The following is a 26,063-nucleotide window of genomic DNA, read 5'->3' on the forward strand; positions in this document are numbered from 1 at the left end:
TTCTAATTTATCGAGATGCACCTGTAAGAGCCAAAGGATGGAGTCAACAAATTAGGTTGAAAAAAAGATTAAAGCAGGTCATGAATCGCTCATTGGCTGCACAGTCCTATTGTGAGCTGTTGAAAAGCCAACCAAATTTACTGATAAAATCTCCATCTTTTCTGAAGCTGTTTAAGCATCTCCTGTAATTCGGCAAAGCACATAATTCAGCAGACACTACATATTAAAGTATTATTTCAACCTGTATAACCTATAACACAGCACTTTCTACAGTTAGTGTGGTGTCTACTTAATTTTAGCCGCTTTTTATTCATAAACTTCTCACAGAATTTAACATAAATACTGAGGGTTTTTGTTTTGGAAGCCTCTCAGTCTCCCTGGCTGCAGTACCACTCTCCCCCTGAACTCTTACTAATGCACCAGTGGGGGCGCTGTTTTACAAAAAAAATGTTTTAATGCTGTTTAACAACAGATATCAGGTTGCAAATAAGTTAAATATTAAATAATTGTGTATAGTGTAGAGGAGACATAGGACTACCATGGATTTAAAAAATTAATACATTTTTCCATTTTTCCATTTTTATTCACAGCTCTGTCATCTATTATTCCGTTAGTTTTAATGTATTTAATGTTTTAGGTTTTTGCCATAGCATCATTTCAGTATCTGTAACAAGATATTAAGGCACACATTGAGGTCATTATTTATATATCATAACAACACTAATGTAAATAATTTACATTTCTAAATTGAAAATGAATTATCGAAAAAGAGCTTTCAATTTTAATTATCAAAATCCACAGCAGGATCTGTGACATTCAAAAAAATGACCATATGTGTGTCATGTTGTGCAAAAAAAAGTCAGTTAAATCACACTTAATACCATGTAGCATCTCTTAAAATAAGAATGAAAAAATGTGAAGGCAAGTTATCTCATCTCTTGATATCAATCGAATCAAATCATGGATTTAGAGAGTTGTGACACCCTTTAGTAAATGGAATAAAACCGGTCCTACCTGCCCTCCTCGGTGCCGGGGCTGGAGCCAGGGGCTGCAGACTCTACGGTTGCGCCGGACGTCTCGCCTTTCCAGCCTGGAACTGAACACACGTCTTTGTCTCCTTGCTGAAGTTGTTCGAGGATCTCATTAATCCTCTCCTCTGTCATCTCCTCGTCCTCCAAGCCTCCCTCCTGCTTTATGTCGTCCAGCAGACTCTGCAGCCTCTCCGAGGTCATCTCCTCCTCTTCTTCTTCTACTTCTTCATGCCTCCCATTTCCCTGAGCAGGCTCTGGGGCGGCCTCCTCTCCCTGACACTCCAGAACCACGCCTTGCCCTGCCTTTAGTTCCTCCTCTAAGTCCTCAGCATGCTGGTCTGATCCCTTTACTGATTGCTCTACTGCCCTTCTATCATTCTCCGGCCTTTCGTAATAAACCGGCCCTGTCTTTTCTTCCTTCTCCCTTTCTCCGGCGGTCAAGGTGGTGTCTTCAGCCCCGACTATGGGGGGCTGCGTGGCATTGGATGTGGGGCCCGGGGCGACTGTGAGTGGGTCGCTGCTGGAGGTACTGGTGGTCTGAGTGAGAGAGAGGTCGCTAGGTCTAGTGAGCTGGGTCTTGCTAGGGGACTCTGTGCTAGCATCACCCTCGCTAAAGAAGTCGTCTGAGCGAAGAGGGGTGGGGGGCTGGTAGTTCAGGTCTGAGGGGGTTTGCAGCTCCAGATCTATATTGTGGTATCCTGGGTGGATGGCAGGAGTAAAGGATTAGAGGGTGAGGGGATTGAAGAGGGAGGGAAAGACAAAGATAGGGGAGGAAAGGAGGGAGGGGAGGGGGAGGGGGGGGTAGAGTGGTGGAGGTGATGAAATGAGAAACACTTGTAACATCTAAGGGTAGTGTTGGTTCAAAAGTCACACAGGTGGAACCCTGACACACCTTAAAGCTGCATTCACTGATTGTTTTTGGCCACCAGGGGGCAGCAGAACAAACTGTAAACACAGCACTGACACATGATCATGTTATAAAGCTGTTGAACTTAAACTTACTAGTTGTATATTTAAGCATCCAGCCGATATCGAGAAACTTTATAAATCATTTGAAAAAAACAGGTAAAAATCTCTTTGACCTCTGTTTTTGGCCAACTTAGCCACTACTTGGTTACATGAAAGAACAAATAAAATGTGCCGAATTAGAACAAATTCCTGCAGACGAGGGCTGAGCGATATATCAATATAAAAAATATAATATAATAGATATATTTTTAAATGTCTGTCTATCTATCTATCTATCTATCTATCTATCTATTTATCTATCTATCTATCTATCTATCTGAGCTAAAAGACAGCAAATATTGGACTTACACAAGGCAAGTGGCTAGAAAACGTGATTCCAAGTGAATGTTAATGGTAAATAAGCAACTGTTTGGTAACATGTCAGCTTTGTTGTGTTTACAACTTGTTCTGTTGCCCACAAGTGGCCGAGAAAAATCAATCAATGCTGCTTTAAAGGTTCTCCTCCTTCAGTGAACACGTGGGAACTCCTGTGTGACTTCTGGACAAGCACCACAGTGTAGACACATGATCAGAGCACAAGATGGAAACAGAGAAACCAAAGTACCGAAAGACATAATATAGAATGTAAGATATTCACATGTAGTTCTATACATTTTACATGAACATTCAGTCACAAAGTTCCTCAGTAACTAGCATCGTTACAAGCCAGCCGAGCTTTTTGTAACTTCAACCCAGCCTCAGACAACTGACATGTAATGTAATGTCTATGGCAGCACCTTTAAAACAGCCTGACTTCAGCTCAGTGTCTCAATAATCATGTTAATGTGAGATCATGAGCTTCAGGTAGGTTAGTTGTGTTGATTTCAACAAAAGGCAGAAAGGAGCAGAGCAACAAAAAGACAGGCAGCTAAATGTAAAGTTCAGGAACAGAACGATCCCGTCTGAAGTGAGAAGGGACACCAGGAGGGAGAGGAGAGGGAGGAGGGGAGAAAGGAAGCGAAGGAGGGTGATAATTTGGGGGAGAAGTAAGAGGAGAGGATGAAAAGGGAAGAGAAGTGGGAGGAAGTGTCGGAGAAGATGAGGCACAAATTAAAGAGACAGGAGAGGAGGGAGGGGAAGGGAAAGGAGGAGAAAGAGGGATATAAATAGATGATTGTGGCAGGGGAGGAGGTGATGGAAAGGTGGGAGACGAAGGAGCAGGAGGAGAGGGAAGAGGGGGAGATGACTTAACACGCGGAGGAGGTTGAAGAGCAAGAGGAGAAATGGGGAAAGACGAAGACAGACAGAGGGGAGAAAGGTGACGGGGAATAAACGGGGGAGGAGAGAAGAATGGGTTGCACCTAAAAGGGCTTTGGGGGGAGGAGGGGAGAGGAGGGGAGTAAGACAGGGTGAAGAAGTGAGGGAGAACAGGAGCGACAGGCAGGACGTAAACGGGAGGTGTTGAAGGGGGAGACGGGAAGTGAAAGACAGAGGATGGAGAAGGGAGCGCGGGAGGGGAGGGGAGAGAGGAGATGTGGCTGGGTGGAAAGGGGGGAGAGCAGGTGGAGGAGGGAGGAGGAGGAGGAGGAGGAGAAGGGAGAGGAGCGAGAGGCGTTTGAGGACACGGGGGGAAAGTAGCAGACCTTAGAAGCTTTGGAGCTATTAACAGTTTATACAAATCACAAGAGACAAAACAAAAACAACAATTAGACAAGATGAAAAGACAAACAGCTTGTAAAACAGACAGTGAAATGAAACTTGTGATTCATGAAGATGTTTCAGAAGCTGCAGAAGCAAAGATATTGCACACCAGAGTCATTGGATTGCTTATCTCGCGGGTGATAAGCAGGAATAGGCTTCTTAGTGGAGAGCAGAAGCAACTTGTAGCGAACAGTAGAGTAGAAAATAAAGGGCACACTCTGGCTTTGTCCTGCATGAGAACAGGTCCTGGGATCCAGGAGGACTCAAGTCTGAGCTAACGAGAAGCAGGATGGGAACTGGGAATTCTGGGAGACCGGGTCATAGCTGGGATTCTTTATAAATACTGAGGTTATTGGACCAAACCTCCCCGGAGCAAACCAACACTCTCTTTAGACATTTCTGGCTCTTCTCCAAACAGCTGCTGTGTCCTAATTTCATACTAGAGTGATTCTCAATTTACTTTTTTTTAAGGACTCTTCGGGACAAGTTAAGAGAATATACCGGGGATCCCCGTGTGCGTCCCTTTGAAATAATCTGGCATAGACTACTTTTTTTTTTTTTTTTACATTTCTATAGCCTCAGTTATGTGAAAGAACAAATTAAATGTATTAGAAAGATATTATACATGGTAAAATATTAGCCAATTCTTAGAGTTAAACATTTGTTAGATTGGAAGAATATCAACAAACTATTACAGCTTTAAAATATAATGATATTAAAATATTTGTTGATTTATGAAGCCTTTACTGAAGACATTTTTTAAAATATCCTGATCATTTTACTATATTAATCTGCAGCAGTCTATAATAATAATAATAATAATAATGTTTTTAAAATATATTAAAATAATAATATATCATATTTTTTGTAGAAAATTCAACTAATCAGCTCTTGATTAATTGATGTTTTTTAATGCCAGATTTTTGAGTATATTGGGTACAATATAATATGAGCCCTTTTAAACAGATAAAATGTGTTTAAAAATGTGGCATTGTAGAATAAAAAAAACTCCTCAGGCCATCAAACACCCCACATTCCCAGATATAATAGTGACATGACCTCATCTCTGTTACAGTCATGTTTAAAGGTACTACATAGTGCTACATCCTAGTTAGCTTGAGATGTCATCCAGTGAGTGTTGGGTAGGCAGGAGAGGCTTAGGATTAGTGTTTTTCTTTCAGTCTCACTCTTTGCAGCCTGAGCTCAGCAGTGAGGGGAAAAGCAGAAGCTAGACTTGGATCCACAAGCTGCTGAAGTTAGCACAAGGTAGGCATTGTGGTTAGTGGTTAGGGGAATTTGCTGCAGGAGTTAGTCGCTCAGAAGCAGAAGAAGAGGAGAGAGGAGGAGGAGGAGGAAGAGGAGGCAGCGGGCTGTCTGCTGGTCTCAAAGCAGGAGAAGCTACAGTGGAGCGTAGAGGCCGGGAGGCTCGGAGGAACCCGGGAGACGACAGGTACAGAACAGCTAACAGCAGTGACACAGAAGTATTAATAATACACTGTACACTTTGGAAAAAGGTGTTTCATTTTCAACCCATCTGTGAGTGTCATCTGGGACAGAGCGCATCCATCCGTCAGCGTGTGCGCTCTGCAGAAAACACTTGTGGTGTGTTGAAAAGGCTCCACCCATTTGGAGAGTGTTAAGAGTGTATTGTTGTAAGCCAACAACATCAGAAGCAGGCAGCCTCTCACACAAAGCCATAGCCATGCATTTTGTTGATTTTGTTAAAAAACTGTTAAATGTTGGTTTCACTTTAAACCATCTTTGCAAAAAGATCCACAAAGCGCCGATCTTTGTGCTAAGATGACTTTCAGAAACCTGATTAGACAGATTGTCAGTGAGGTCCATTTCAGAAGTTTGTTACTCTGCAGGTTCATCTAGTGACTGAAGGGGGCGTTATATCCTTGTTTCATTGGGAAAAAAACCCCAACACAAATATGCTGGTTAAAGACCTAATGTCAGTGGTTCTATAAAAGCAATGGCAAAAGAATGCAAAACTAGTTGATGCAGTAGTGGAAAAAAGTATAGAAATCCTTAACTTAAGTAAAAAGTAGCAGTAAATTAAAACAAAACTACTGTAATATAAGTTAAAACCCTGAGATGTATTAACAGCAAGAGTACAAAACTACAAGTACTCATGCAGCATGGTGGTCCCTGTTATGATTATAGTTTGTATTCAGGGTTCATTGTTTCCAAAGTTCTGAAATGTCTCTCATTGGGTCTGTCAGAATGAGATAATACTGGTATCTGCCACATTTACTTTTCATTTCAGAGGAGAGAGAGAAAGTTAGAAAGAGAGAAAGAATTGCCATGCTGCCTAAAGCAAGCATGCCATTATTATAAATTGGTTGTTATAATTATGTTTTTATGTATTTCTTCTAATAGCATCTGAAAGAAACTGACAAAAAAGGTATTGTGTGTTGTGTATAAGGTTAAAAATTCTACACTTTTAACATACACATAAACATAACTATTGTTAAACCAAATCATGAACGAGCGCCCGAGCCCGTCTGACAAATGAGTTTCTCTCATTGAGTCATAAAAAGGAGGATAAACATTTATCAGACGGGACCGAGACAGCGGTTCATTAGAGGCTTACATTTGCTTCAGGATCATGCTTCTGAACAGTTTACAAAAACAGTCACACATACTAAGAAGTCATGCACCCAAAATGGTACAGATTTTTATAGAAAAATATATTAATAAAAAAATCTATCACTTGCCATTAATGTTGCTACAAATTAAAAGCACTGCCCAGTGTTGGGAAACTATCAAGCTGACTGGGGTGACCACTCAATAAGGACGACTCTAATGCTATTACTACCTGATGGTCCATTAACTGCTGTGAACTCAATGAACCTGCTGAAACATTTTAATTAAATTCTAATTAGCTTCCATTGTTTGGTCAAGCCCGATTGGTTCTGGTATTTGTTTACACAGTCAAGTCGGACTATCTGGCTGAGAGAGGAGGTGAAGAAGGGTGAAGGGATAGACTGAGAGATAGTTAGAGTTCAGCTAGGGTGGGCTACACTTTACCATCGGACTGATCCGGGAATACTGCGTTATCATCGGCAAAGCAGCGTGTGCCTGAAATGTTACCGTAGTCAAATATGGGCCCTTCCAGCAAAGTCACAATATCCAACCGATTGATCTTAGTCAGCACCGCAGTTAAAGCGTCCGCTAGAGAGGAGAGAGAGAAAAAATATATATATTTTATGAAATGTATCCACTTTGATATATGTATATATGTATAGTGTATTGTACTTGAAATATGCATGCCAATAAAGCCTTTTTGAATTGAATTGAGAGAGAGAGAGAGGGAAAGAGAGAGAGAGAGAGAGAGAGAGAGAGAGAGAGAGAGAGAGAGAGAGAGGGAGAGATAAAGAGAGGGAGAGGGAGAGATAAAGAGTGAGAGAGAGAGAGAGAAAGAGAGAGATAGAGAGAGGGAGAGGGAGAGAGAGAGTGAGACAGAGAGAGAGAGGGAGAGGGAGAGATAGAGAGAGGGAGAGGGAGAGAGAGAGAGAGGGAGAGATAGAGAAAGGGAGAGAGAGGGAGAGATAGAGAGATAGAGAGAGGGAGAGGGAGAGAGAGAGAGAGAGAGAGGGAGAGAGAGAGAGAGGGAGAGGGAGAGAGAGGGAGAGATAGAGAGATAGAGAGAGAGGGAGAGAGAGAGAGAGAGAGAGAGAGAGAGAGCGAGAGAGCGAGAGAGAGAACATTTACAGTCATGTTCTAATTCCACAAACCTTCAAACTGTCAGTTATATTGATTTATTGTTTTTCATAAACTAGCAGTTGAAATATGTATTCGATATATAAGAGTGTCAGCTGGGAGAAAAAGACCTTAAAGGGCCATATCCATTTCTTATTTTCTCATCATCACACATACAGGCACACAAACAAACACGCTGGGCTTACTTGTGGCGTTTTTACCGTCCCTGTGCACCCATTTCTTTAGGAGCATGAAGCTCTGTGCTGTCAGGGAATTGGGGTTCTCCACTCTGATAAAGTTGATTTCATCCACAGAGAAATCCAGCTCCCTGGCCAGCTCTGCAACAGCAACAAACATCACAAAAAAACACAAATCATGAGAGAGTGAAACCGTGAAGATGCAGCCAGTCGTTGATCAGCTGGTTGGCCTAGATTTCTATTATGGCAACCTGTCCTAAAAATGTCCGAAACACTGAGACACTGTGATTTATGATCCAATAACCCTTTGAACCCCACAACATGCCAGTGAGCTGGTTACATTTACAAGGCATTTTTTGTGTAATTGCCTAAATTTAATCCTTTATCATACAATCCAGAAAATAAGAAAATAAAAAACGATTAAGGAAATGTGAGTATCCGACAGTAATTTGAGTTTTCCTTGTTCCAACAAATCATGTTTGACACTTCTGTCAGGAAAAGTAAACAAATCTTATTCTAAAATAGTGATTTAATCAAAATCACTTTGTTCTATATGTCCCCTATAAAATTTCACAAAAATACACCATTTAAATTAACCAGTTGCTGTAGAAATATTAAAGTTTTGCACTTCTTGGCGCAACTGTGAAGCAATGAATGACTCAGCTAAGACAGTCATGTGAGAAAAATTCAGTGAAACTTGAACTGAACTTCAGGCTGTTTACACAGAGCAGAGAGGAGAGGACAAGATGTGCTGTAAACATTTAAGTTGCTTATTATGTATAGCATGCGGAGCTCTTTTTTCCAATATTGGTAACACTCATGGATACTTGCAAAACAGTTGTATATATAGATTCAATTCTATTCCATATTTTTTTTAATGTTTATGGGATGTGTGTTACACTTCACAAAACACATTTCTGAGTTTCCCCTCATTTCTATATTGCAGTGAAAAATGAGGCCACAGTGAGTACAATGTGACAGGAGCAAAAAACAGCCTGATTTGGCTTGGGGTTCAGAGCGTTAAGTCGCATATTCTGCAGATCAAAAACACTGCAAAGGGGAGTGACAGTACAAAAATGCCTCCACAAATGCAGAAACTTTGGAAAACAGTCTTTTATCTGATGAAGAGCTGCTGACAGACAGATCATAATGTGGTGTAAACAGACAGCTGCCGCAGGGGTTTACACAGATTAATGTGTGTGGAAATGGAGAAAAACAGCAACAATAAGAAGCTTGAAAAGATATACAGAGAGGGAGGCACTGCAGCAGTTATAATTCACCTTCCAACTCATGTTACCAGCTAAACTTAATTGCTTATGAAACAAGAGTGGACGGACAAGTACTTAGTCAATATTGTACTCAATCACTTATTATAAATGCCAAACACCACGACAAACAGTCAGGGAAATGCTGCTGTACAGACAGCATACAGGCTATAAATTTTAAACCACGAGAACACAATGTTCAGCAGATCGTACACTGCAGCTCTGCAACAGGAACACACATTAAATATGGATTAGATTCCCCTCACTCAGTCAATGCACCGGACAGCCAGGCACACAACTATTCACACACATATGCACTTCAGATATCGGTCTGCAGACACACGACAACTGCGCACACACACACACTGGGTGACGCCCACACACACACGCATGCAGGCAGGCGTGGGGCAGTGCTGCAGTGCAGGTGGTCAGGCTCGGACTAAACCGCAGAGGCCACACCCTTATCACTGCTCTAACACAATATATACATAAAACCATCTTTTTGTTGCTCTCAAACACAAGGATTTATAACATAAATACACTGTTGCAACCTTTATGCTTCTAAATTAAAACTACGTGCAATGCAGTACATATTTTCTAATCATCAAACTCCTTGTCTGTATCCTCACAATGTGTGTATGTTTAGATTTGTATAAATTTAACTAAAAAAATCTGAGTTTTGAGAATTTTCCGACTTCCATGTCCTATCATATGTGTAGTGACGATGATGTTTATGACTATAAATGCCACTGCAGTGCTGCTCAGTGAAGAAATCTGGATATTATTCGTCCACCAGATGGCAACAAACACTGTAAAACTAACGGTTTGAGAGCTGGGTTCAGTCCAGCTCACACATTCATACGTGGGTGTTCTTAAAAATTCACATAGTGAATCTGCTTTGGTGCAAGACGGGGATCATATTAGTTTATCAGTGAATAAATTGAATATTATCAAGTGCATGTGGTTTTTTTTTGGAAATGAACATTTCATCTGTGTCTTCATGTGTAAAGACTGTATTCTTACATCGTTTCATACTTGTTTTTCAATGTTTTTCTTGCGGTGTGAAGGAGTGCAGTTTGTGCAGACTCACCAGTCCAGCTGAGTCCGAGGTGGTCAGCTACTATTGCCATGCGGAGGTCTGTTCTCTCACAGGGACTCTGAGGGCCTGTGACGAGGAAGCAGGGACGGGCAGGACACAAATTATTAATATGATATTATGACAACAATCCCCAAATTAACTGAATGTGGTTCTCAGTAAGAGAGACACACAATGGATCCTATAAAACGTCTGCAGAGGGGATAAATGATGAAAGAAACAGATTGGGATTGTGAACTAAAAGTTTGTCTGTTTCATATTATAGACATAAGTGTGGTTTAACTGCAAGACCTGTTAAATACCTAGGTAAAAATTGAGTTTTTGTATCTTTTTTTTGTGGCTTTTTTCTTACCCCATAGTGTTGCTGACTGAAAAAACAAAAAGACTAACTTTAGCTCACTGTCCCAGGTCTCACCTCTGGAAAAAAAACAACAGTTTTTCTGGCCAGACTCTCCTCAGTGATTCAGTTTGGATAATAAGATGCTTGCTAAAAGAAATAGTTTAACAATTTGGGAAGTGGGCTACACTTGATCAATACCACTTTTATGTCTCTTATGTTTCCCCTCTTTGTATGAAGATAAAGGAAATCATGTCATTGTTCTGACTCAAATAAAAAAGAAGTCTGCCTAAAAGCATCTCTAATGCTTATTAATAAACACATTTTATTTAATTTATTTAAACCATGGATTTTTTAAAAAATCAATACAATAACCAACTTTTACCTGCTGATGAAGTAGGGCCAATAACGATTATTTGCATTTTGTTTTTCAGAAAGAAGTTCACAACCTGCAGTTTATGCAGATATGAGGGTAAGAAAAGCTGTAAGATGAATGATTTAATATTCCATAGGTCTGACCTAACCAATTCTAACTGGCATCACTATTATAAACAAAACAAAAACAAGCGACAGCTCTGACTCTTAAAATATTTGTTTTTTTTAAATAGCAAAATACATTGAAACATTTCCCAAAATGTTGAACTATTCCTTTAAGTATTACAATGGACGGTCCATAGGACTATATTCTATGTATTTTCCTCTTCACTAGACTAGCTTTCATATGGTACTTAAGTAGAAGAAGTAAACGTGAAATATTGTTGCAGTAACTACTTTTAGACTAGCACTAATAAACAAGTCCCCAAGACAACCTATAACACTAAATAAAAAATAAAAAACCATGAGGATCTGTGAGGCCAGAAAAAAAAAGAAGTAAAATCACACTTTCACACTAAAATGTTTGGTGTTCAGTAGTATTAGTATTAGTAGTAAAGGTTTAAAGAGTTAAAGCGTTTCGTATCACATCACTAACAACAAACAATCTACCGTCAGGCAACATTCCCTCACACTGATAAAAGCAATTCATGGCTTCAACTTGAAATCAGAAGTCACTCAGCTGCACTAACTTTTTTCCCACCGACTAACTAAACTGACGCACTCCTTTGCAGCCATTTAATCGGATTGTCAAGTCCAGCCGATGAATTGTTTTCACAGTGTTTTCAAGAGAGCAAAAAGTACCACAAAAGTATTTCTACAAACCAAGCAAGCAGACCAAAACAAACACAAGGTCATAGTTTCCCAAACAATATTTTATCATCATCTAGGGTCCTAATTATATGTTGAGGGTGGAGGTGAGCAGTGTGGTGAGGTGCAGGGCTAACTGGATCTGTCGAGTGAGATGAAAGTGAGAATGTGTGTGGTAGCCTATTTGACACCCAAAGTAATAGAAAAGGATGCATACACTCTCTTAACTTTACCCCTCAAGTGTGCCTACTTGCAAACCAACACTAACAATATAACATTTGCCAATATTATACTTGTAGTTCCTGGGCACCAAAGACATCAACTATAGTCTGTTGTAAAGCTCCAACTATCCATGCCGTACTTAATCCACTGTCCCTGTCATGAAGCTATTTAGAATAAATAGAAACATCTTTCTTGATCCAGGGACATACTGAGTATTCTGTCATCGTGTCTTAGCCTCCACCTTTTTTCTAAATCACACAGTACAGAACACAGATAACAAGAATGACAGAAAGAAGAAGTGACAGCTACACTTAGAACGTCACGTCACAAGGCACCCACAACAGCTACATGCATCTCATAGAGAAAGATAGAGTATAACAAGTGTTTAGAAAGAGTTTACAAACTAGTCTCCGTGACAGGAGCCGTGATTGGTTGATCAACCTGACTCCCTTCCTCCTTCTGCTCTTGCTCCTTCCCTCCAAGTGTCCGCCTACTCCTCCTCTTACTGCTGGCCTGCTCAACCTCAGCTCTCACATCTCTAGCAGATGGTGTTGATGTGGTGGTGCTGGTGGAGGTGGAGGTAGAGGTGCGTGAAGGGCAGGAACTTCTAGAAGCTCTAGATGGTTCTGACAGGGAAGTGTTCCTGGTAGTGCTGAGGCTGCAGCTTTCTTCATCCTCAGTGGGCAGTGTTATCCCCTCTAACTTTCTTTCAACCTCCTTGGAAATGGTTTGGTCCAAACGTTTGGCTGCCCGACTATTGACAGACTTTGTTTTAACACTTTTGGAGACCACACCACTGTTTTTTCTCCCTGTCGTCTCACATGTGCTACCTCTACCTGGGTTTTTTGCTAAACTGTATCTGTGTTCAGTACTGGATCTGCCCTTAGATAGTTGTTTATTACCCCTGGCAGTTTTAATGGCTCTATCACAAACTGCAGATTTAGTTTGAACCTGCTTTTGCTTCTGGGAACAGGATGAGTATTTCATGGCTTTCATAACTGGGATTCTAGATTTAGGATATAAATTCTCAAAAGGGTCTAATCTTTCCCTGACATTATGGACTGCGTGTTTCCTTACTAGGAATTTTTTAACATTGTCTTTCAATACTGGATGACTTTGACTGCATAGTTTGCGGCTGGGTGCCCTCACTGGTAACCTGGACTTGCATATCTTGCCTTTGACCTCTTTGGATCCTGTGTTTGTTATTGCTACATTAGAAAAGGCCCCGTCTTCCCTGCTGTTTTTCTCTAGCTGGCTGAAGGATGCTTCTATCCTGCTGACCTCTTGCAGAGTGGGTTCTGAAGAGGACAGCAAGTTGAACACAAAGCTGTCAGCCTGAATGGTATCCGAGAGGACACAGTGGGAGTCAGGGGTATTGCTGCTCCATGCTTGGGGATTGCTAATATATTGCGAAAGTGCAGACGGTGAATCTGTGCTTTGGTAATTGTGATTTTCTGAGGTCCAGGCTAAATGGTTTGATGTACCTGACGTAATTCTGTGATTTGAATAATAATCTGAGATGCCTGATGGTCTATTATTTAAAAAGTTATCTGTCATGCCTGATGTATCAAAATTAGAATAATCTGTATAGTTTGAGGTTACAGAATAAGAACTATCTACAGTTGTTCCTGAGGTTATGTCATGAGATTGATCAAAGATACCTGCTGTTCTACTTTTAGAACTGCTATTTGAAGCATCTGACGTTTTATCAGATGATAACTTGAATCCTGTTCTAAAAGTGGAGAATTTGAGCTCAGTGTTAGAGTCTCTGCATGTGGTGTAACTGCCAGTTGCATTTGATATTTCTAGCTGGACAGTAGTAGTCTGAATAGAAACCTGAGGGACTGTTAAGGTATCTGTGGGATCCTGAATATCAAACTGATCCTCGTGTTGTGAGGAGGAATCTACTTCTAAGTCCCTGACCCTGTACCTGCCCGCTGAGTAGTAATGCTCACCAATCTGAAAAAACTGGAGCCTCTCCTCCACCATGTCCCTCTTGCTCATGTCAATCGCACCACTGCGTGTCATCTCAAACATCTTCCCTTCATGGAAGGGGAATGGGTTTGGCTCGCTCGTCGGCGTGCTATCGTCTGTTGGTGTTCGGGCTGGGGTAGTGTCTGGTGTTGTGGCCTGAGACTGGTCGTCCACTGCCAGTCCAAAAGGCTTAGGCTCACCATTGCTTCCCTTTGTCCCTCCCATATCAACGACTTCTTCTTCTCCACCTTTACTGGGCCAGGGGTCAAAGTCCAGCCCCTTAGTGGCAACAGTCTTAAAAGGAGAATTAAACTCCTCTTCTAACTTGTAACTAAAGTAAGTGTCTGAAAAGCCCTCTTTATCTGACTTGTTTTGTTCCTGACCTTTAACCCCATCCTTACTAACACCATCATGTGTTCCACCATTTGGGGGGCTATCTTTTTTGAAAGTGTCTTTTTGACATTCCTCTGGGGTTTTCTCCTCTTCAATAACTTCCAGTTTGGTTGGAGGAAAAGAACGGTCAGTGGACCTGTATGTTTCCGTTGCCCAAACGTCTCTCCGGCTGTCTGGAAGACCAAACAGCCGCAAATCTGCCTGCTCACACAGGCCATCATCCTCATCCTGAAGTTCATATCCATCTAGGGAGTCTATCTCTGTCGCATCTGTGTCATGAGAAAATTCAGCCGTTGTGGCTATTGAACAGTCTGTAATTGACTGGTCATTTCCATTTTGTTCGTAGTCATAGTCCTCTGCTTTGCCATTAGAACCTTTAGAACCATTGGAGCCATTGCTCACACCATTAGGCTCTTTGTTGTTTCCGTTTTTGTCATGTTTTTTGGCTTTAGATTGCTTTTCCTTCTCCTTCCTCTTCTCCTCCTCCTCCTCAGGAACTTTGAAAGTGAATTTTTTACAAGGAATTGGTTGAAAGATTGACTCGTCATCCTCCGCTGCCTCTTCGTCATTTGATTGACTGTCATCTTCTCCCGGGGACACTGGGGAGGGGGGTTGGATACGTATAATTGGCTCAGTCAGCAGATGCTTGTCATGTTCTTCCTGTAAGTTGACCTCCATCATTTCTGTCTCAGTCTCCGAAGAGGCACAGGAACCTTTCCTTTCTGTGTCGGACGTTTCTGAAGTCGAGTCCAAAGGTGGAGGGGGAGGAAACTCAATGTATGCAATACCTTTATCTTTTGAGACTTCTTGATGCTCCTGCTTTGTCATTTCATCATGCATCCCATTGGTGGCTGATTCTTGCTTGAACTCATGAGTTAATTCTTGTTGGTTATCGTTTGTTGTTGTTTCTTGCTCATTAGCATTAGCAAGGTCTGCTTGGGTGGTCTGAACACTAGTTTTGCTTGCTGGTAGGACTTCTTTAAAAGAGAAAACAACTTTACTTTGGTCATCCTCCTCTGATTCCTCAGATACTTCCATTATAGGGCTGGGTTTCCCTGGCATAAATCCCATGAAGCCATCAGGGGTCCTGGACGTGAGGTCATAGCTGACCTCCTCAGAGCTAGGGGTGTCTGGTGTAATGGGGCTTTTCCCTGAGCTATCTATAAAAGAGACCTGTTCTAGTGTATCATCATCGGGGCTTATGGGACTGAGTGCTGAGTTTGATTTCTGTTTGACTGTGTAGACTGTCCCTTTGGCCTCCCTCTCTCCCTGCCTTCCCACCTGAACACTGACATAAACAGGTAATGTTTTGATGCCCTTGAAGTTCTCTTTGGTTGTTATAGCAGCTGGAGGGGTTAGAACGTTCTCCAATGTGTCTCTGGGGCTGGGAAGGTTATTGGAGTTTGAATCTTTGGGCGCGTTATCTAGGATTTCAAAAGTCAGATTTTCATCTGTTTTTGCTGGAGTTGTCTCAAGACTCATCTGTATTTTGCTCTTTGCTAATGTAGGTATCTGTGAGGGTTTAGTTATTGTCTGTTTCTTTGTGAGGTCATTATCTAAAGTAGAAGACAGTCTTACAGGAATTTGGGATTCTGCCTTTTTTCTAAGGTTTTTGTTCAGCGGTTCTTCTGTTTCATTTATTGGCACCTCAGCTCTTACTTCTTTGGAAGCAGGCTCAGTTTTTGTGACTTGTTGGCTCTTTTTAGCATCACTATCTTTCTCTAGTAGTCTTGAAGTATCATGAACAGCAGGTGCCTGGACTAATTGACCTTTATTGCTTTCCTTAATTTCCTGAGTAACAGTGGAAAGGATATCTTTCCCTTTAGTAATTGCTTTGGGAGTCTCAGTATTACCAACTTGTCTTTGCAACGAGGGATCTGGGACATTTTTGTTTGCCGACTTGTCTCCTGTATGTTTTGGGGTTTTAGATGGTGATATCAGAGCAGATTTACTGCTGTCTGTGGCCTTCTCAACATCCTTTTTCGGGCTCACTTCCTCTGATGTTTCAGATACTTTCGATGTTTTTCCTCCAGCAAAAAACTGATAAACGGGAAGTTTGCTCTCCTGTAATTTCTTTATTGAAGGTTTAGGTTGCACTGGAGGAGGAATCTTGGTTGGACTAGACTGACTTTGTTTTTGAGCCTCAGATTCAAACTTCATCCTCACAGCACTGACTTTGGATGTTGATTTTACATGAGAGGGGGAAGAGGGTGCAGATTCACTGGTTTTAGTTTGTTGTCGAATTTTATCCTCACTGACTTGAGGGAGCATGCTTTTCTGAGGAGTGCTTGGTAAGCTAGAACTTTTCTTTTCAGCTGTAGTGGTACTGCCAAACATTTTACCAAAAGAAGGTTCCTTGAGTTTGCTTTTACTCAAGCCCTCTTCTGCTTTAGGTTTCTGCTGTGTTTTCTCAGGGGTACTGCAGGCTGAGCTAGGCCAGGACCTGGGCTCCTTTGGCTCTCGCCTTACAGGCTTTTTCTCTGGGGACTGCAACTCATCATTGAGCTTCTCTGTTTTGTCACGGAAAAACTGTGATACCTCACTGAGTTTTTCTTCAGCTTCCTTTACAGTTTGATCCACCCTATCCTCATAAAGAAGCTTTTCCCTGCTCCTGTCATGCTTATCCTCTGTAAATCGCATCCAAACAGCATGTTTGGGGCTGCCCTGCTCTGTGGAGTAATGTAGCACTGTTACCTTATCAAACTGAGATGGTTCGTCCCTTTGCACAAATTTACCAGACATAGGTGAACCATCTTTCGATGACTTGGAAACAAACTCTCTTTTGGGGCTTCCATGCTGCTGACTCTCAGTGCGATGGCTACCTGTGTCCTCAGAAACTACGTGGCGGTTTTTGTCAGTCATCATTGCTGAATCCTCTGTGTCAGAGTGAGACATCAATGATGCATCAAGTTTCTCTGAGAGGAGCATTTTCTCAGCAAACTTATAGGACTCGCCTCTGATTTCTGATAACTCATCATCACAGTATTCTATGGAGTGCTGGCTCAATAGTTTAAGGGCTTTATAAGAATCATCTGCCATCAGTTGGGCAGAGTTTGGACGACTGTCCTCCTCCTGCGACACTGGGGTGTTCACTCGAGATGTTTCTAGGAAGGAGGGCAGAGATTCTTCGGCAGTAAGCTCCTCCTCTTCCTGTTGGGCCTCATCGTAATCAGTAAGTTCCCTAAGCCCATGGTCCCCTTTGTAAACATAAAGCTCTGGGTGTTTCTTGGTCTCCCTAATAATAACCTCGGTTGGCTCCGCTGTGCTATGGCCCTTTTCAATATGAACCTCAATTATCCTTTCAACTTTAGGTTTGGATTTAATGTCTCTGTCTAGGAATCTGGGAGTCAATTCATCACCTTTGACAGAATCCTGACTAGCTTTGTGTTCAAATAGGCCTGCCAGTTCTTTAGATGGGTCTCTACCTGACTGAAAGGCTTTCATGATATCTCTAACTGACATGCCTTCGTCTATTATCTCTGCAGCATCTGGTAGTTGGGGCTTGTGATAGACCATTCTAGTAGTTGTAGTAATATGAGTTTCCTCTTTTAAACATACACTTTTGTTCATCATGGAGTCCTCTTCTGGTATTTTCATTTGCATGGCTTTCATGGAGCTTGCTGAGGCTGCATCGGGCTCTATAGGAGGAAGAGCAGTTGCAGCCTCTTCCATGAGTGCAGGCTCGCAAAGATCATCAGGCTGCTCATAGCTCCTAATGTGGACCACTTCAGTTCTGGTCTCAGTTACGCAGGGAGGGATGGGTGAATCAGTGAATAAAGGCTTAGGCCCTGTACTCTCTGCACTTTGAGGAGCAGAGGGTGTCTTTTCACTCCTGGTCTCAAACCCACTGTCTGACAGGGGACTCTTATCCTGCTCATGGGACAGGTCCTCGGGTGACTCCAAAATAGTGTCTGACCCCTGATACGATTCAGCAAGTTTGCTTAAGTCCTTCTCAGAAGGAGACCTGAGCATGCCTGAGACCGGCGGAGGCATTTTGAGCTTGTGCTCTGGTTTAAGAACACGTTTCTGTTTCTCTTCCCCTTCCCCTTTTGCCTCATCTTCATACTTAGATTTTAACTCTGCCATTCTGGAGAGAGAGCTAGCGCCAATGTCGTTTGTTAAAAAATCTACTACTTTAGCCAATTCCAAGTCTTTGCTTGACATGGACTGCGGCTTGAGCAGCAGTCTGTTTTCATGAGGAGGGTAATACTCTGAGAGGGAAAGTCTTTGTGCCTCCTCAATCTCATCTTTGGAAAATTCCTCCCATTCATCCTCTGAGGGTCTCTCTTTACCTTTAATGGCCCTAGCTTCACTCTTGATATCTTTCTGTAATATTTCGCTGACTTTTACTAAGTCTTCTTTCACCTTCTCCACTAGAGTAAATGGCTCCTCATCTTCTAACTTGGTCTCTTTAGGAGTGCCAGTAAGTGATGTTTGGACTGTTTTAGCTGCAGTCTGCGTGTCCGTCTGTAGGATAGCGGTCATTCTAATCAGATCCTCTTTCATGTCTGCTACATCTTTTAGTATCTCCTGGTTAGAAGTTCCAGTTGGGTGGATGATGGGTGGCGTGATAAACGGAGGGGATTTCAGTTGGGAATTTATTTTTGATGTTGTAACACAGGAAGACAAAGAGGAAGATGAGGAGGACGAGGCACGAGAAGGATCAGGCCGTGCCATTTTGAGAGACCCTGGCCCTGGTTTGACAGGGGTCTCTGGAATGACATTGATCAACGAATACACAGGTACAGTCACTGTGTTAGAAGAAACTGCCGAGCTGGAGGAGGCAGTTCTCAGAGAACCATAAGCCGAGCTTGCTGCTGCAGACCTATGTGAGGAGGACAGTGATCTAAGAGTGCCGTAGCCCGACACAGAATATGAGTCTATAGCTTCATTTATGGCGGCGCTGACACCAGAGGTTGCTGCCTGGGTGGTGGCCTGAATCCTTTCCTGAAGGCTGCTACTTCTCTCTGAGAGATGGCGAGATGAAGGAGAGGACGGTGTGGAGGAGGAGGATGGATATTTAACAGGAGACACTGATCCGTTCATCATGGACAATTCTGAGGAAGCAATGGTTGTCTGCCCAGTTGAGGAGAGAGATGAGAGGGTTGGCCTCCCTCCCCTGGATGAAAGTGTTGAATCTGCGGAGGTTTTCAAAGAGGACAGGCTGGAGATGCTTTTAACAGGAGACAGGCTGCTCGCACCTGCTTCTGTTGCAATCGTGGACGCAAGGGCAGTTTTAAAAGGCAGATTAGAATTGTACATGTTGTAAGGTGTCTTTGGCGATGCTGGAGCAGTGATTGAAGCTGATGACCTCTCTGACACAGAACCGTTGGACATTGAGTGAAGCGGGGAAGTCCTTGATGTGTATACTGAAGCAAGGCTTTTAATGGATGCTGGGTCTGTCGCATGCTTAACTGGGCTTCCAGAGGACACGAGGCTGGCAGAGCCCTGGACAGGGTGCTGACCCAGCTGGACGACGGTTTTAATGGGTGAAGGCATAGTCCTATAAGTCCTGATGGGGGATGAGGATAATAACTCGCTAACTGATTTAACTGGGGATGACTGGCCAGGCGGTGGTGGTGGAGCTCCCAGGGTGGTTTTGATTGTAGTGTGGCATGCAGGTGACGGGGAGGATAGGGGCCAGGTAGTTTTCAATGGAGAAGCAGCTGGTGAGCCTGGCGGTGAATCGGTAGAGGTGAGGGAACCCCCCACTCCGACGGGCCTTGTTTGGCCAGGGACGGTAATAGGAGCAGTCGACCATGGTGGGAAAGGTCTGGCTGGAAAGACAGGTTTGTGAGGGTAACCAGCAGGCAGTGTTCTTGCTGTTGTGCTTCGCTCAACTGCTGTTTCTTCAGATGATTTTGTAGAAATAATGACAAAGAAGGAATGAGAAAAAAAATAAAAAAGAATGTGGAGTAGTAAAGGTAACAGAAAATTATGTTGGGGAAGGAAAAGGAAGAAAAAAATGAAGAAGAGATCAGAGGAGGAAGAGTTGGTCAGTGACGCAGTCCTGGTATCAAGGAAGGAAAAAAATAGCAGTTTTATGAAGTGCTGATATTTGAGTATTGGTTGAAGATGAGAGTTATGAAAAGAAACGGTTGTGTTCCTGTGTAATTCAGGATTGGGGAATGACTCAAACAGCAACAATAACAGTACGACAGCATAATGAATAAACTTAACGAAGCACAAACAGCAGCAAAGTAAAATTCCAAAAGACAATGGCATAGACTAACAATTGACAACATAAAAATGGTAAGACAAATGCACCAGGATTAACATAAAAACAACTTCTCTCTTTGGACTTCAGATGTTCAAAAATCAGCTTATGGATTCTGGCTCTAATTTCAATCCGCTTTATAAAGTGCCTTTTATCTGTTTGGTCCAAAAATGATATAATGACAGATTATCCAAAGACGATTTAGACACTATGATATAACAGAGCCAAGGGCTGTAGAAGTTTCCATTTTCCTTTTATTATAAAACAAACAAAATATGACAAAATGTGTTTTCCAAGACTTGAGGTTTTGGCCCATTTTGTCATGCATCGATAAGAACTGGTGACAAGCAGAGTGTGAAAAACTGAAAACAAACACCTGAAAGAAAGCCAAACTCAAGACCTCCTAACATGCATGTTTGTCCCACTAAAAGCTGCTACATCATCACAAAGCCAAAAAGAGCTTTACACTCGGAGGGGACAAATGAAAAATACATAAAATTTTACTTTGACCTCCTTCCCAAATGCCTATAACTTTGTGTTGGTAAGTCAAAGAAAAATTTTGATGTTGCTGCATTTGGACTTCTAAAACTCAGCAGTGGAAATCAACCAAACAAACCCAGAAAAAGTACAACTCACAACGTGGGCAAGCACAGCACAAAAACCACTCATTGACCCATGCAAAAATATGTACCATGTTGTAAACAGGCATGTGGACAGTGCATGTTATGTTGAATGAGAAATATGCATATATTACATTAGGTAAGTCACATCTATCTACAAATCGATCACGCAATTTACAAGTTAATTATAATTGTTAATGAACTATCTTATCCACTAAAATTGGCATTATTATATTCATCACAGGGTTGGTTAGTGAAAATGTCAAAACTCACTCAGTGCAGGCTCGGCCAGATAGCTGTAGCGCTTACGTAAGGCTAGGGATGCAAAGGTATGACGTCGCTCTGGCTTTTCAGTCTGCAACAATAGCAAACAACACAAAAACCTATTAGTTCTAGGTCACCCTGCATGGTATGGTGCTGCCAAATGAGCAACATTTGGCCCTTCATCAAATTAAAGCAAACCCAATAGTCTGCATTAGTTGAAATTAACATAAAAACATAACCCATATTTTACAGTTGTGTAATACAACAGCAAATTCTCATTTAAGAGTATATACTGCAATTCAATCTATTTTGTTATTGATAGTTCTACTTACAATAAGTATTTCTATGCCAAGCTAGCTAAATTAGCTAAAATTAGTCATGTTAAAGCCACAAACTCCACTTAAAATGGCAAATAATCAATTTAAGGTACTAAATATTAACTTAAGAACAGTGTTAATACATCTAAACTCTAAAGCCACTTGTATCACATACTGTAGAGCGTAAAGGATAAGAATTGGGCATAAAACAACTTTTATTTCATATCTACATCATGCAAAACTGAGCAGCTAAAGGTTGCTTTGAACAAGGAAACCTTGTATTGTCCTTGTAGAAGCGGAAAGAATAATAATGCTATGATGAAGCAGGGCCGCTATAGATCTAGCGCAGAGGACAGCAAATGATGGGGAGGGTGTGGTTTACCTCGTCCTCGGCATCTGACTCCATTTCCTGGTTCCCAAGATGCATTGCAGACAGGGGGGAGTAACATAATGGAAAAGCAGGGGGGAAAAGAAACATCAGGGTGTGAAAAAGGAGTGATTGAAAGAAGCCCCAACTCAGAAGAGAAGCCACTTTAGCGCACAAAGCAAACAGACAAACAAACAAACAAACAAAAAAACACACACAGACTGAACACCAAAAAGAAAAGCGCCAACACTCAGCAGCAGAAACAGCAAATGAACTTAAGCCACAAAAAGCCAGCCTGATAAATTTTGCACAAAAGCCCTCAGCCAAAAGCATGTCATCCAAATCAAAAGGTAGATAGGAACAAAATGAGACAGCCAATGACAAGAATCCACTGCATAGATAACCGATTTACATAGAGAGAAGCTTTAAACAGATAAAAGACACAGTGGCGGCAGTTTGGCCAAAGTCTTTCTCCGTCTTTCATCTAACAGTGTTGTTGGGGCCGAAAGTACCCTAACCATGAGTATGGTTATGGAGGTGAAAACAGAGAATGGTGAGGTCACGCTACCTTACCTTTTTCACCGCGGGGAGTGTGATGTTCAGGTTGCACACGGCGGTCTGAGGAAGGCCTTTTATGGTCTTACATTCTTTGAGGAACGTAAGACGACCGCAGGGCTCCTGGCTGGGATCTCTCACCTGGAGAGAGAACATTGCTTCTTTATGTACCTTGTTCCTTTATAAAGATGGTAGTCACTGCTGATGTACATCAAAGTGTACGCTTGAGTATATGGGCTGTACCGAATGGTTTGAAGCCTTGAAGCTTAAATCATAAAGTTGAAATTATGTTTAAACCTGATATTTCTGCAAAGTTGTAGATACATTTTAAGCTCCATTATTATTATGAGTCTTGTAACTATTTGTAGAATTAGATTATAGTGGTGGTAGCATGGTGCTGATCACAGTTTCAGCGGTTTTTTTTACCTAGACCCTGACCAGTTATGAGAGCCAATCTGCACCAACCAACCAACAAAAATATGCATTAATTATTCCCCCAAACACGACCTGAGCTGCAAACTGCCAGTAACATAATTGTCAGGACTTAGGACCAAGAAAAGGGCCCAAATGTGAATGTGTTGGGGAGTGAGAGTAAGAGAGAAGAAGAGAAGGTGGACTATTGAGTGCAAAATTTTTGTATGCTATTAAAACTTATTTGGAATTTTTTTGATCGGCCAGTCTGAACCTGTGATATTTTCCAATAAGCCTATTCCAAAACTAAACCTAGCTATATTCAGGGAAGTGGTAGTGCACAAACTGTCTTAAGCTATACGTTTGAATTATTTCTTAAAATCGATTTAACGCCCAGTTCTGATACCTGCACTTTATATTTTTGGGATTTGCTGCACATGTTCATGCTGTATATATTGTAGCATATTCATATTCATATATTCATACCTCCCCTTACAGTTTACGTACTTAACACATTTACATGATTCTGCATTTTACTGCTTTTTGTACTTCTGTTAGATGCCAAACTGTATTTCACTGTCTCAGTACTTGTGCTCTGTGCAAAGGCAATAAAGCTGAATCTTAATCTTAAAACCTAAACCAAGCATGACTCCAAGATGACGCCACAAAGCAGATAAAACATCCCTTAAAAATATGCATCTTTGACTTTGTTTTCACATATCTAGAGGTGTTTTGCTAATTGAGCATGTGTTGAACAATAAGTAATGGAGCTGTTTTATCTTTTCCTAATGGTGCCCTGCAACTGTTGTTCTAATTAGTTGTGGAGTGATAAAGTGGGGCCAGATATAGTTCACACGCAGCACCGACAGCTTTCACTAAATGGTGCAGGAGGATCGATTATAGAGATCATGAGGTTAATGGGTCAATCAATGAGGTTATTTATCTGTGACGAATGGAACTAGGTCATAGCCTGTGGACTGGATGCATTGTATTGAAAGCTAGTGTGAGAAAGACTGTTGATTTATAGATCTTACAACTCCATATTTCCAGCCTGAGAAGGAGTTTGTTGTAGTGGTGATGGTAGAGTGCGTGTAGTACCTTGACACAAAAGGGCAAACGGTTCTCCTTGAAGGCGTAGAAGTTAAGAACTAACTGCTGACCACCTTTGGTCAGAGGAGCCAAGTTTCCATAGCAGTCCACATGAATGGGCCTGCCCTCCAGAACCTGGGAGAGCACAGCACAGAGGTAAGAACACGCAACAACACTATGCATCACTCAAAAAGTACTAATGATAAGGACTGGGAGTAGCCCAAAACTTCCTTCTTTCTTTCTCAGCACTTTTCTGTATATGATAATTCTACACATGCAGGAGTTTTCTCAGGGCACTGCAGCTCTGAGCCCCGCGCTCCATACAGTTGTCATTGATTTATGATTTGAGCCTTATGTCCTGCTGCAATCATTTCAAGGCACTCGATTATGTAAAACCAGCTTAACACTTTAAAATACATGTTTTCATTTTAAACATATTCAAAAGTGGCACCTTGGCTGTGCAAATAACCTGAGTCGATTAAACAAAATAACTGAACATTTGGCAAAAGATTACTTTGCATCTGCATTATTTGACAATCCGATAAAATCAACTCAAGTCTCTTGATACAATCCATGGACAAGAAGTTTATGCACATATATTTTTCACACATAACCACATAATGTAACTAAAGATGGAAAGCATTTACATAAAAGTTGTTTTAAATTTATAATTTCTAAATCAATAGAAACTGAGTGTAGATCTCTGTCAGGTGTTTCTTCCTCTCCATTCCCCCCCAAAAATTAAAAAGAGCTAAATCTCGCTCAATTCACTCTCAGCTCACTCTGGCTGCACAGATAACAAAAACAGGGATTTATTCGTCCCGTATCATGCTTATTTGACAGATACACACCCAAACACACAACAGAGTACATTTTTTTCCCTCATGTAGGTTGTAAATAATGCTAAAAAAAGGAAATTCAATTACCACTTTTATAACCTATTACTGTCCCAAAAATGGCTTGATTACAAATTAATTCTGGATCATTTTTCAACATCCCAGAACCTCACCTATGGACAGAAACAGAGTAGATAAAAACCAACCAATAACTATATACCTCTATGTCTTTGCTCCTGGCCACCTCCTCAAAGTTCTCCTGCTGCTCCAGGGTCTTGTCCACCTTGTCGTCCGTCATACAGAAGCACCTCAGTCTGGACTCCACTGGGTCATTGGTCTTAGCAAACACCACAAACTTGGCCATGTAGGGCACACAGATGAGCTCCCTGTACAGCTGCATGGCCAAGCCAACCGTCTCCGGGACCTGGTGGCAGTCTGCTAACCAGAACCTGAAACAAATGACAGATGAAATGATGAACGTTTCAGACACAGAGACAGTAAGTACAACAAATTCAGAATAACTATGCGTGTAGTGTCACTACTCTCACCTGGCAGAGACATTAGTAGTGAAGGAGACGCAGTCATTGACGAAGGTGAGAGGAGTCGTGCCAGTGATGTCCTCCCACTGAGCTGGGGACGTTCCACCTGGTGGACAGTCATACAGGAAACTTCAAACATCCTGAAGAAAACTTTCTTTTTATGTGATTAACTATATTATGTCTTATGTTCAGGGAACATTGAGCGGCATTTTAAAAGAGACACACTTGATGGAAGTTGTCATTATATTTTATAATAAGTTATTCTAGTTAGCATACTAACAGATAAGATGGAACTTTATCCTGAGGGAAATTGTTGTGCAGCAGTTTTAGGACAAAGTCAGAAAAGATGCAACTGGAACAAAATATAATCAATAAAGATTAAGGTGCAAAAAAACTACGTAAAGAATAAAGGAAATGTAAAAAAAATTGACAGTAAGTGTCACAACTGTTTAAATGGAAAATATCATAAGAAAGACATTGAAGAAATCTTGATTTATCTGATGCAAAGACAAGCCAGAATATACAAAAACTTCCTCTCAAATGCATAAAAGCACTACCCTGCACACTCACCTGTGATGCTGCAGAGCAGGCGGAGACATGGCGTGCAGTCTCCCTTGTAGCCGTTGCTAAGCCCCTCCCCCGAGAGGGGCGGGACTGGGATGGTCATGGTGATGGGCTTGTGGAACTTCCTTCTCCTGGGCTCCACAGTGACGATGGGGCTGAAGGTCGCTCTGTTACCGAGGATTTTCTTCACAGTCTCATCAGGGACCGGCTGAGCCTGAGAGACATCAGTGATG

At 41.7% G+C, this 26,063-nt stretch overlaps 1 protein-coding gene across 2 annotated transcripts in view; it reads right to left on the reverse strand.

The window, feature by feature from the left end:
• LOC131959262 (ankyrin-3-like) overlaps positions 1-26,063 on the reverse strand; it is a 138,827-nt gene that overhangs the window by 8,565 nt on the left and 104,199 nt on the right. For both annotated transcript variants that reach the window (XM_059324399.1, XM_059324400.1), the window contains 12 exons: positions 25,837-26,044; positions 25,276-25,372; positions 24,948-25,176; positions 23,901-24,026; positions 22,410-22,532; positions 21,852-21,878; positions 21,162-21,243; positions 12,089-19,900; positions 9,938-10,012; positions 7,592-7,723; positions 6,714-6,857; positions 1,015-1,729 (listed from right to left, as the gene is read on the reverse strand). In XM_059324399.1, coding sequence (XP_059180382.1) covers positions 1,015-1,729; positions 6,714-6,857; positions 7,592-7,723; positions 9,938-10,012; positions 12,089-19,900; positions 21,162-21,243; positions 21,852-21,878; positions 22,410-22,532; positions 23,901-24,026; positions 24,948-25,176; positions 25,276-25,372; positions 25,837-26,044 — 9,770 coding nt within the window. The remainder of the gene's footprint in view (positions 1-1,014; positions 1,730-6,713; positions 6,858-7,591; positions 7,724-9,937; positions 10,013-12,088; positions 19,901-21,161; positions 21,244-21,851; positions 21,879-22,409; positions 22,533-23,900; positions 24,027-24,947; positions 25,177-25,275; positions 25,373-25,836; positions 26,045-26,063) is intronic.

The sequence above is a fragment of the Centropristis striata genome, chromosome 21, assembly GCF_030273125.1.
Source record: "Centropristis striata isolate RG_2023a ecotype Rhode Island chromosome 21, C.striata_1.0, whole genome shotgun sequence".
In the NCBI taxonomy this organism is placed as follows: domain Eukaryota; kingdom Metazoa; phylum Chordata; class Actinopteri; order Perciformes; family Serranidae; genus Centropristis; species Centropristis striata.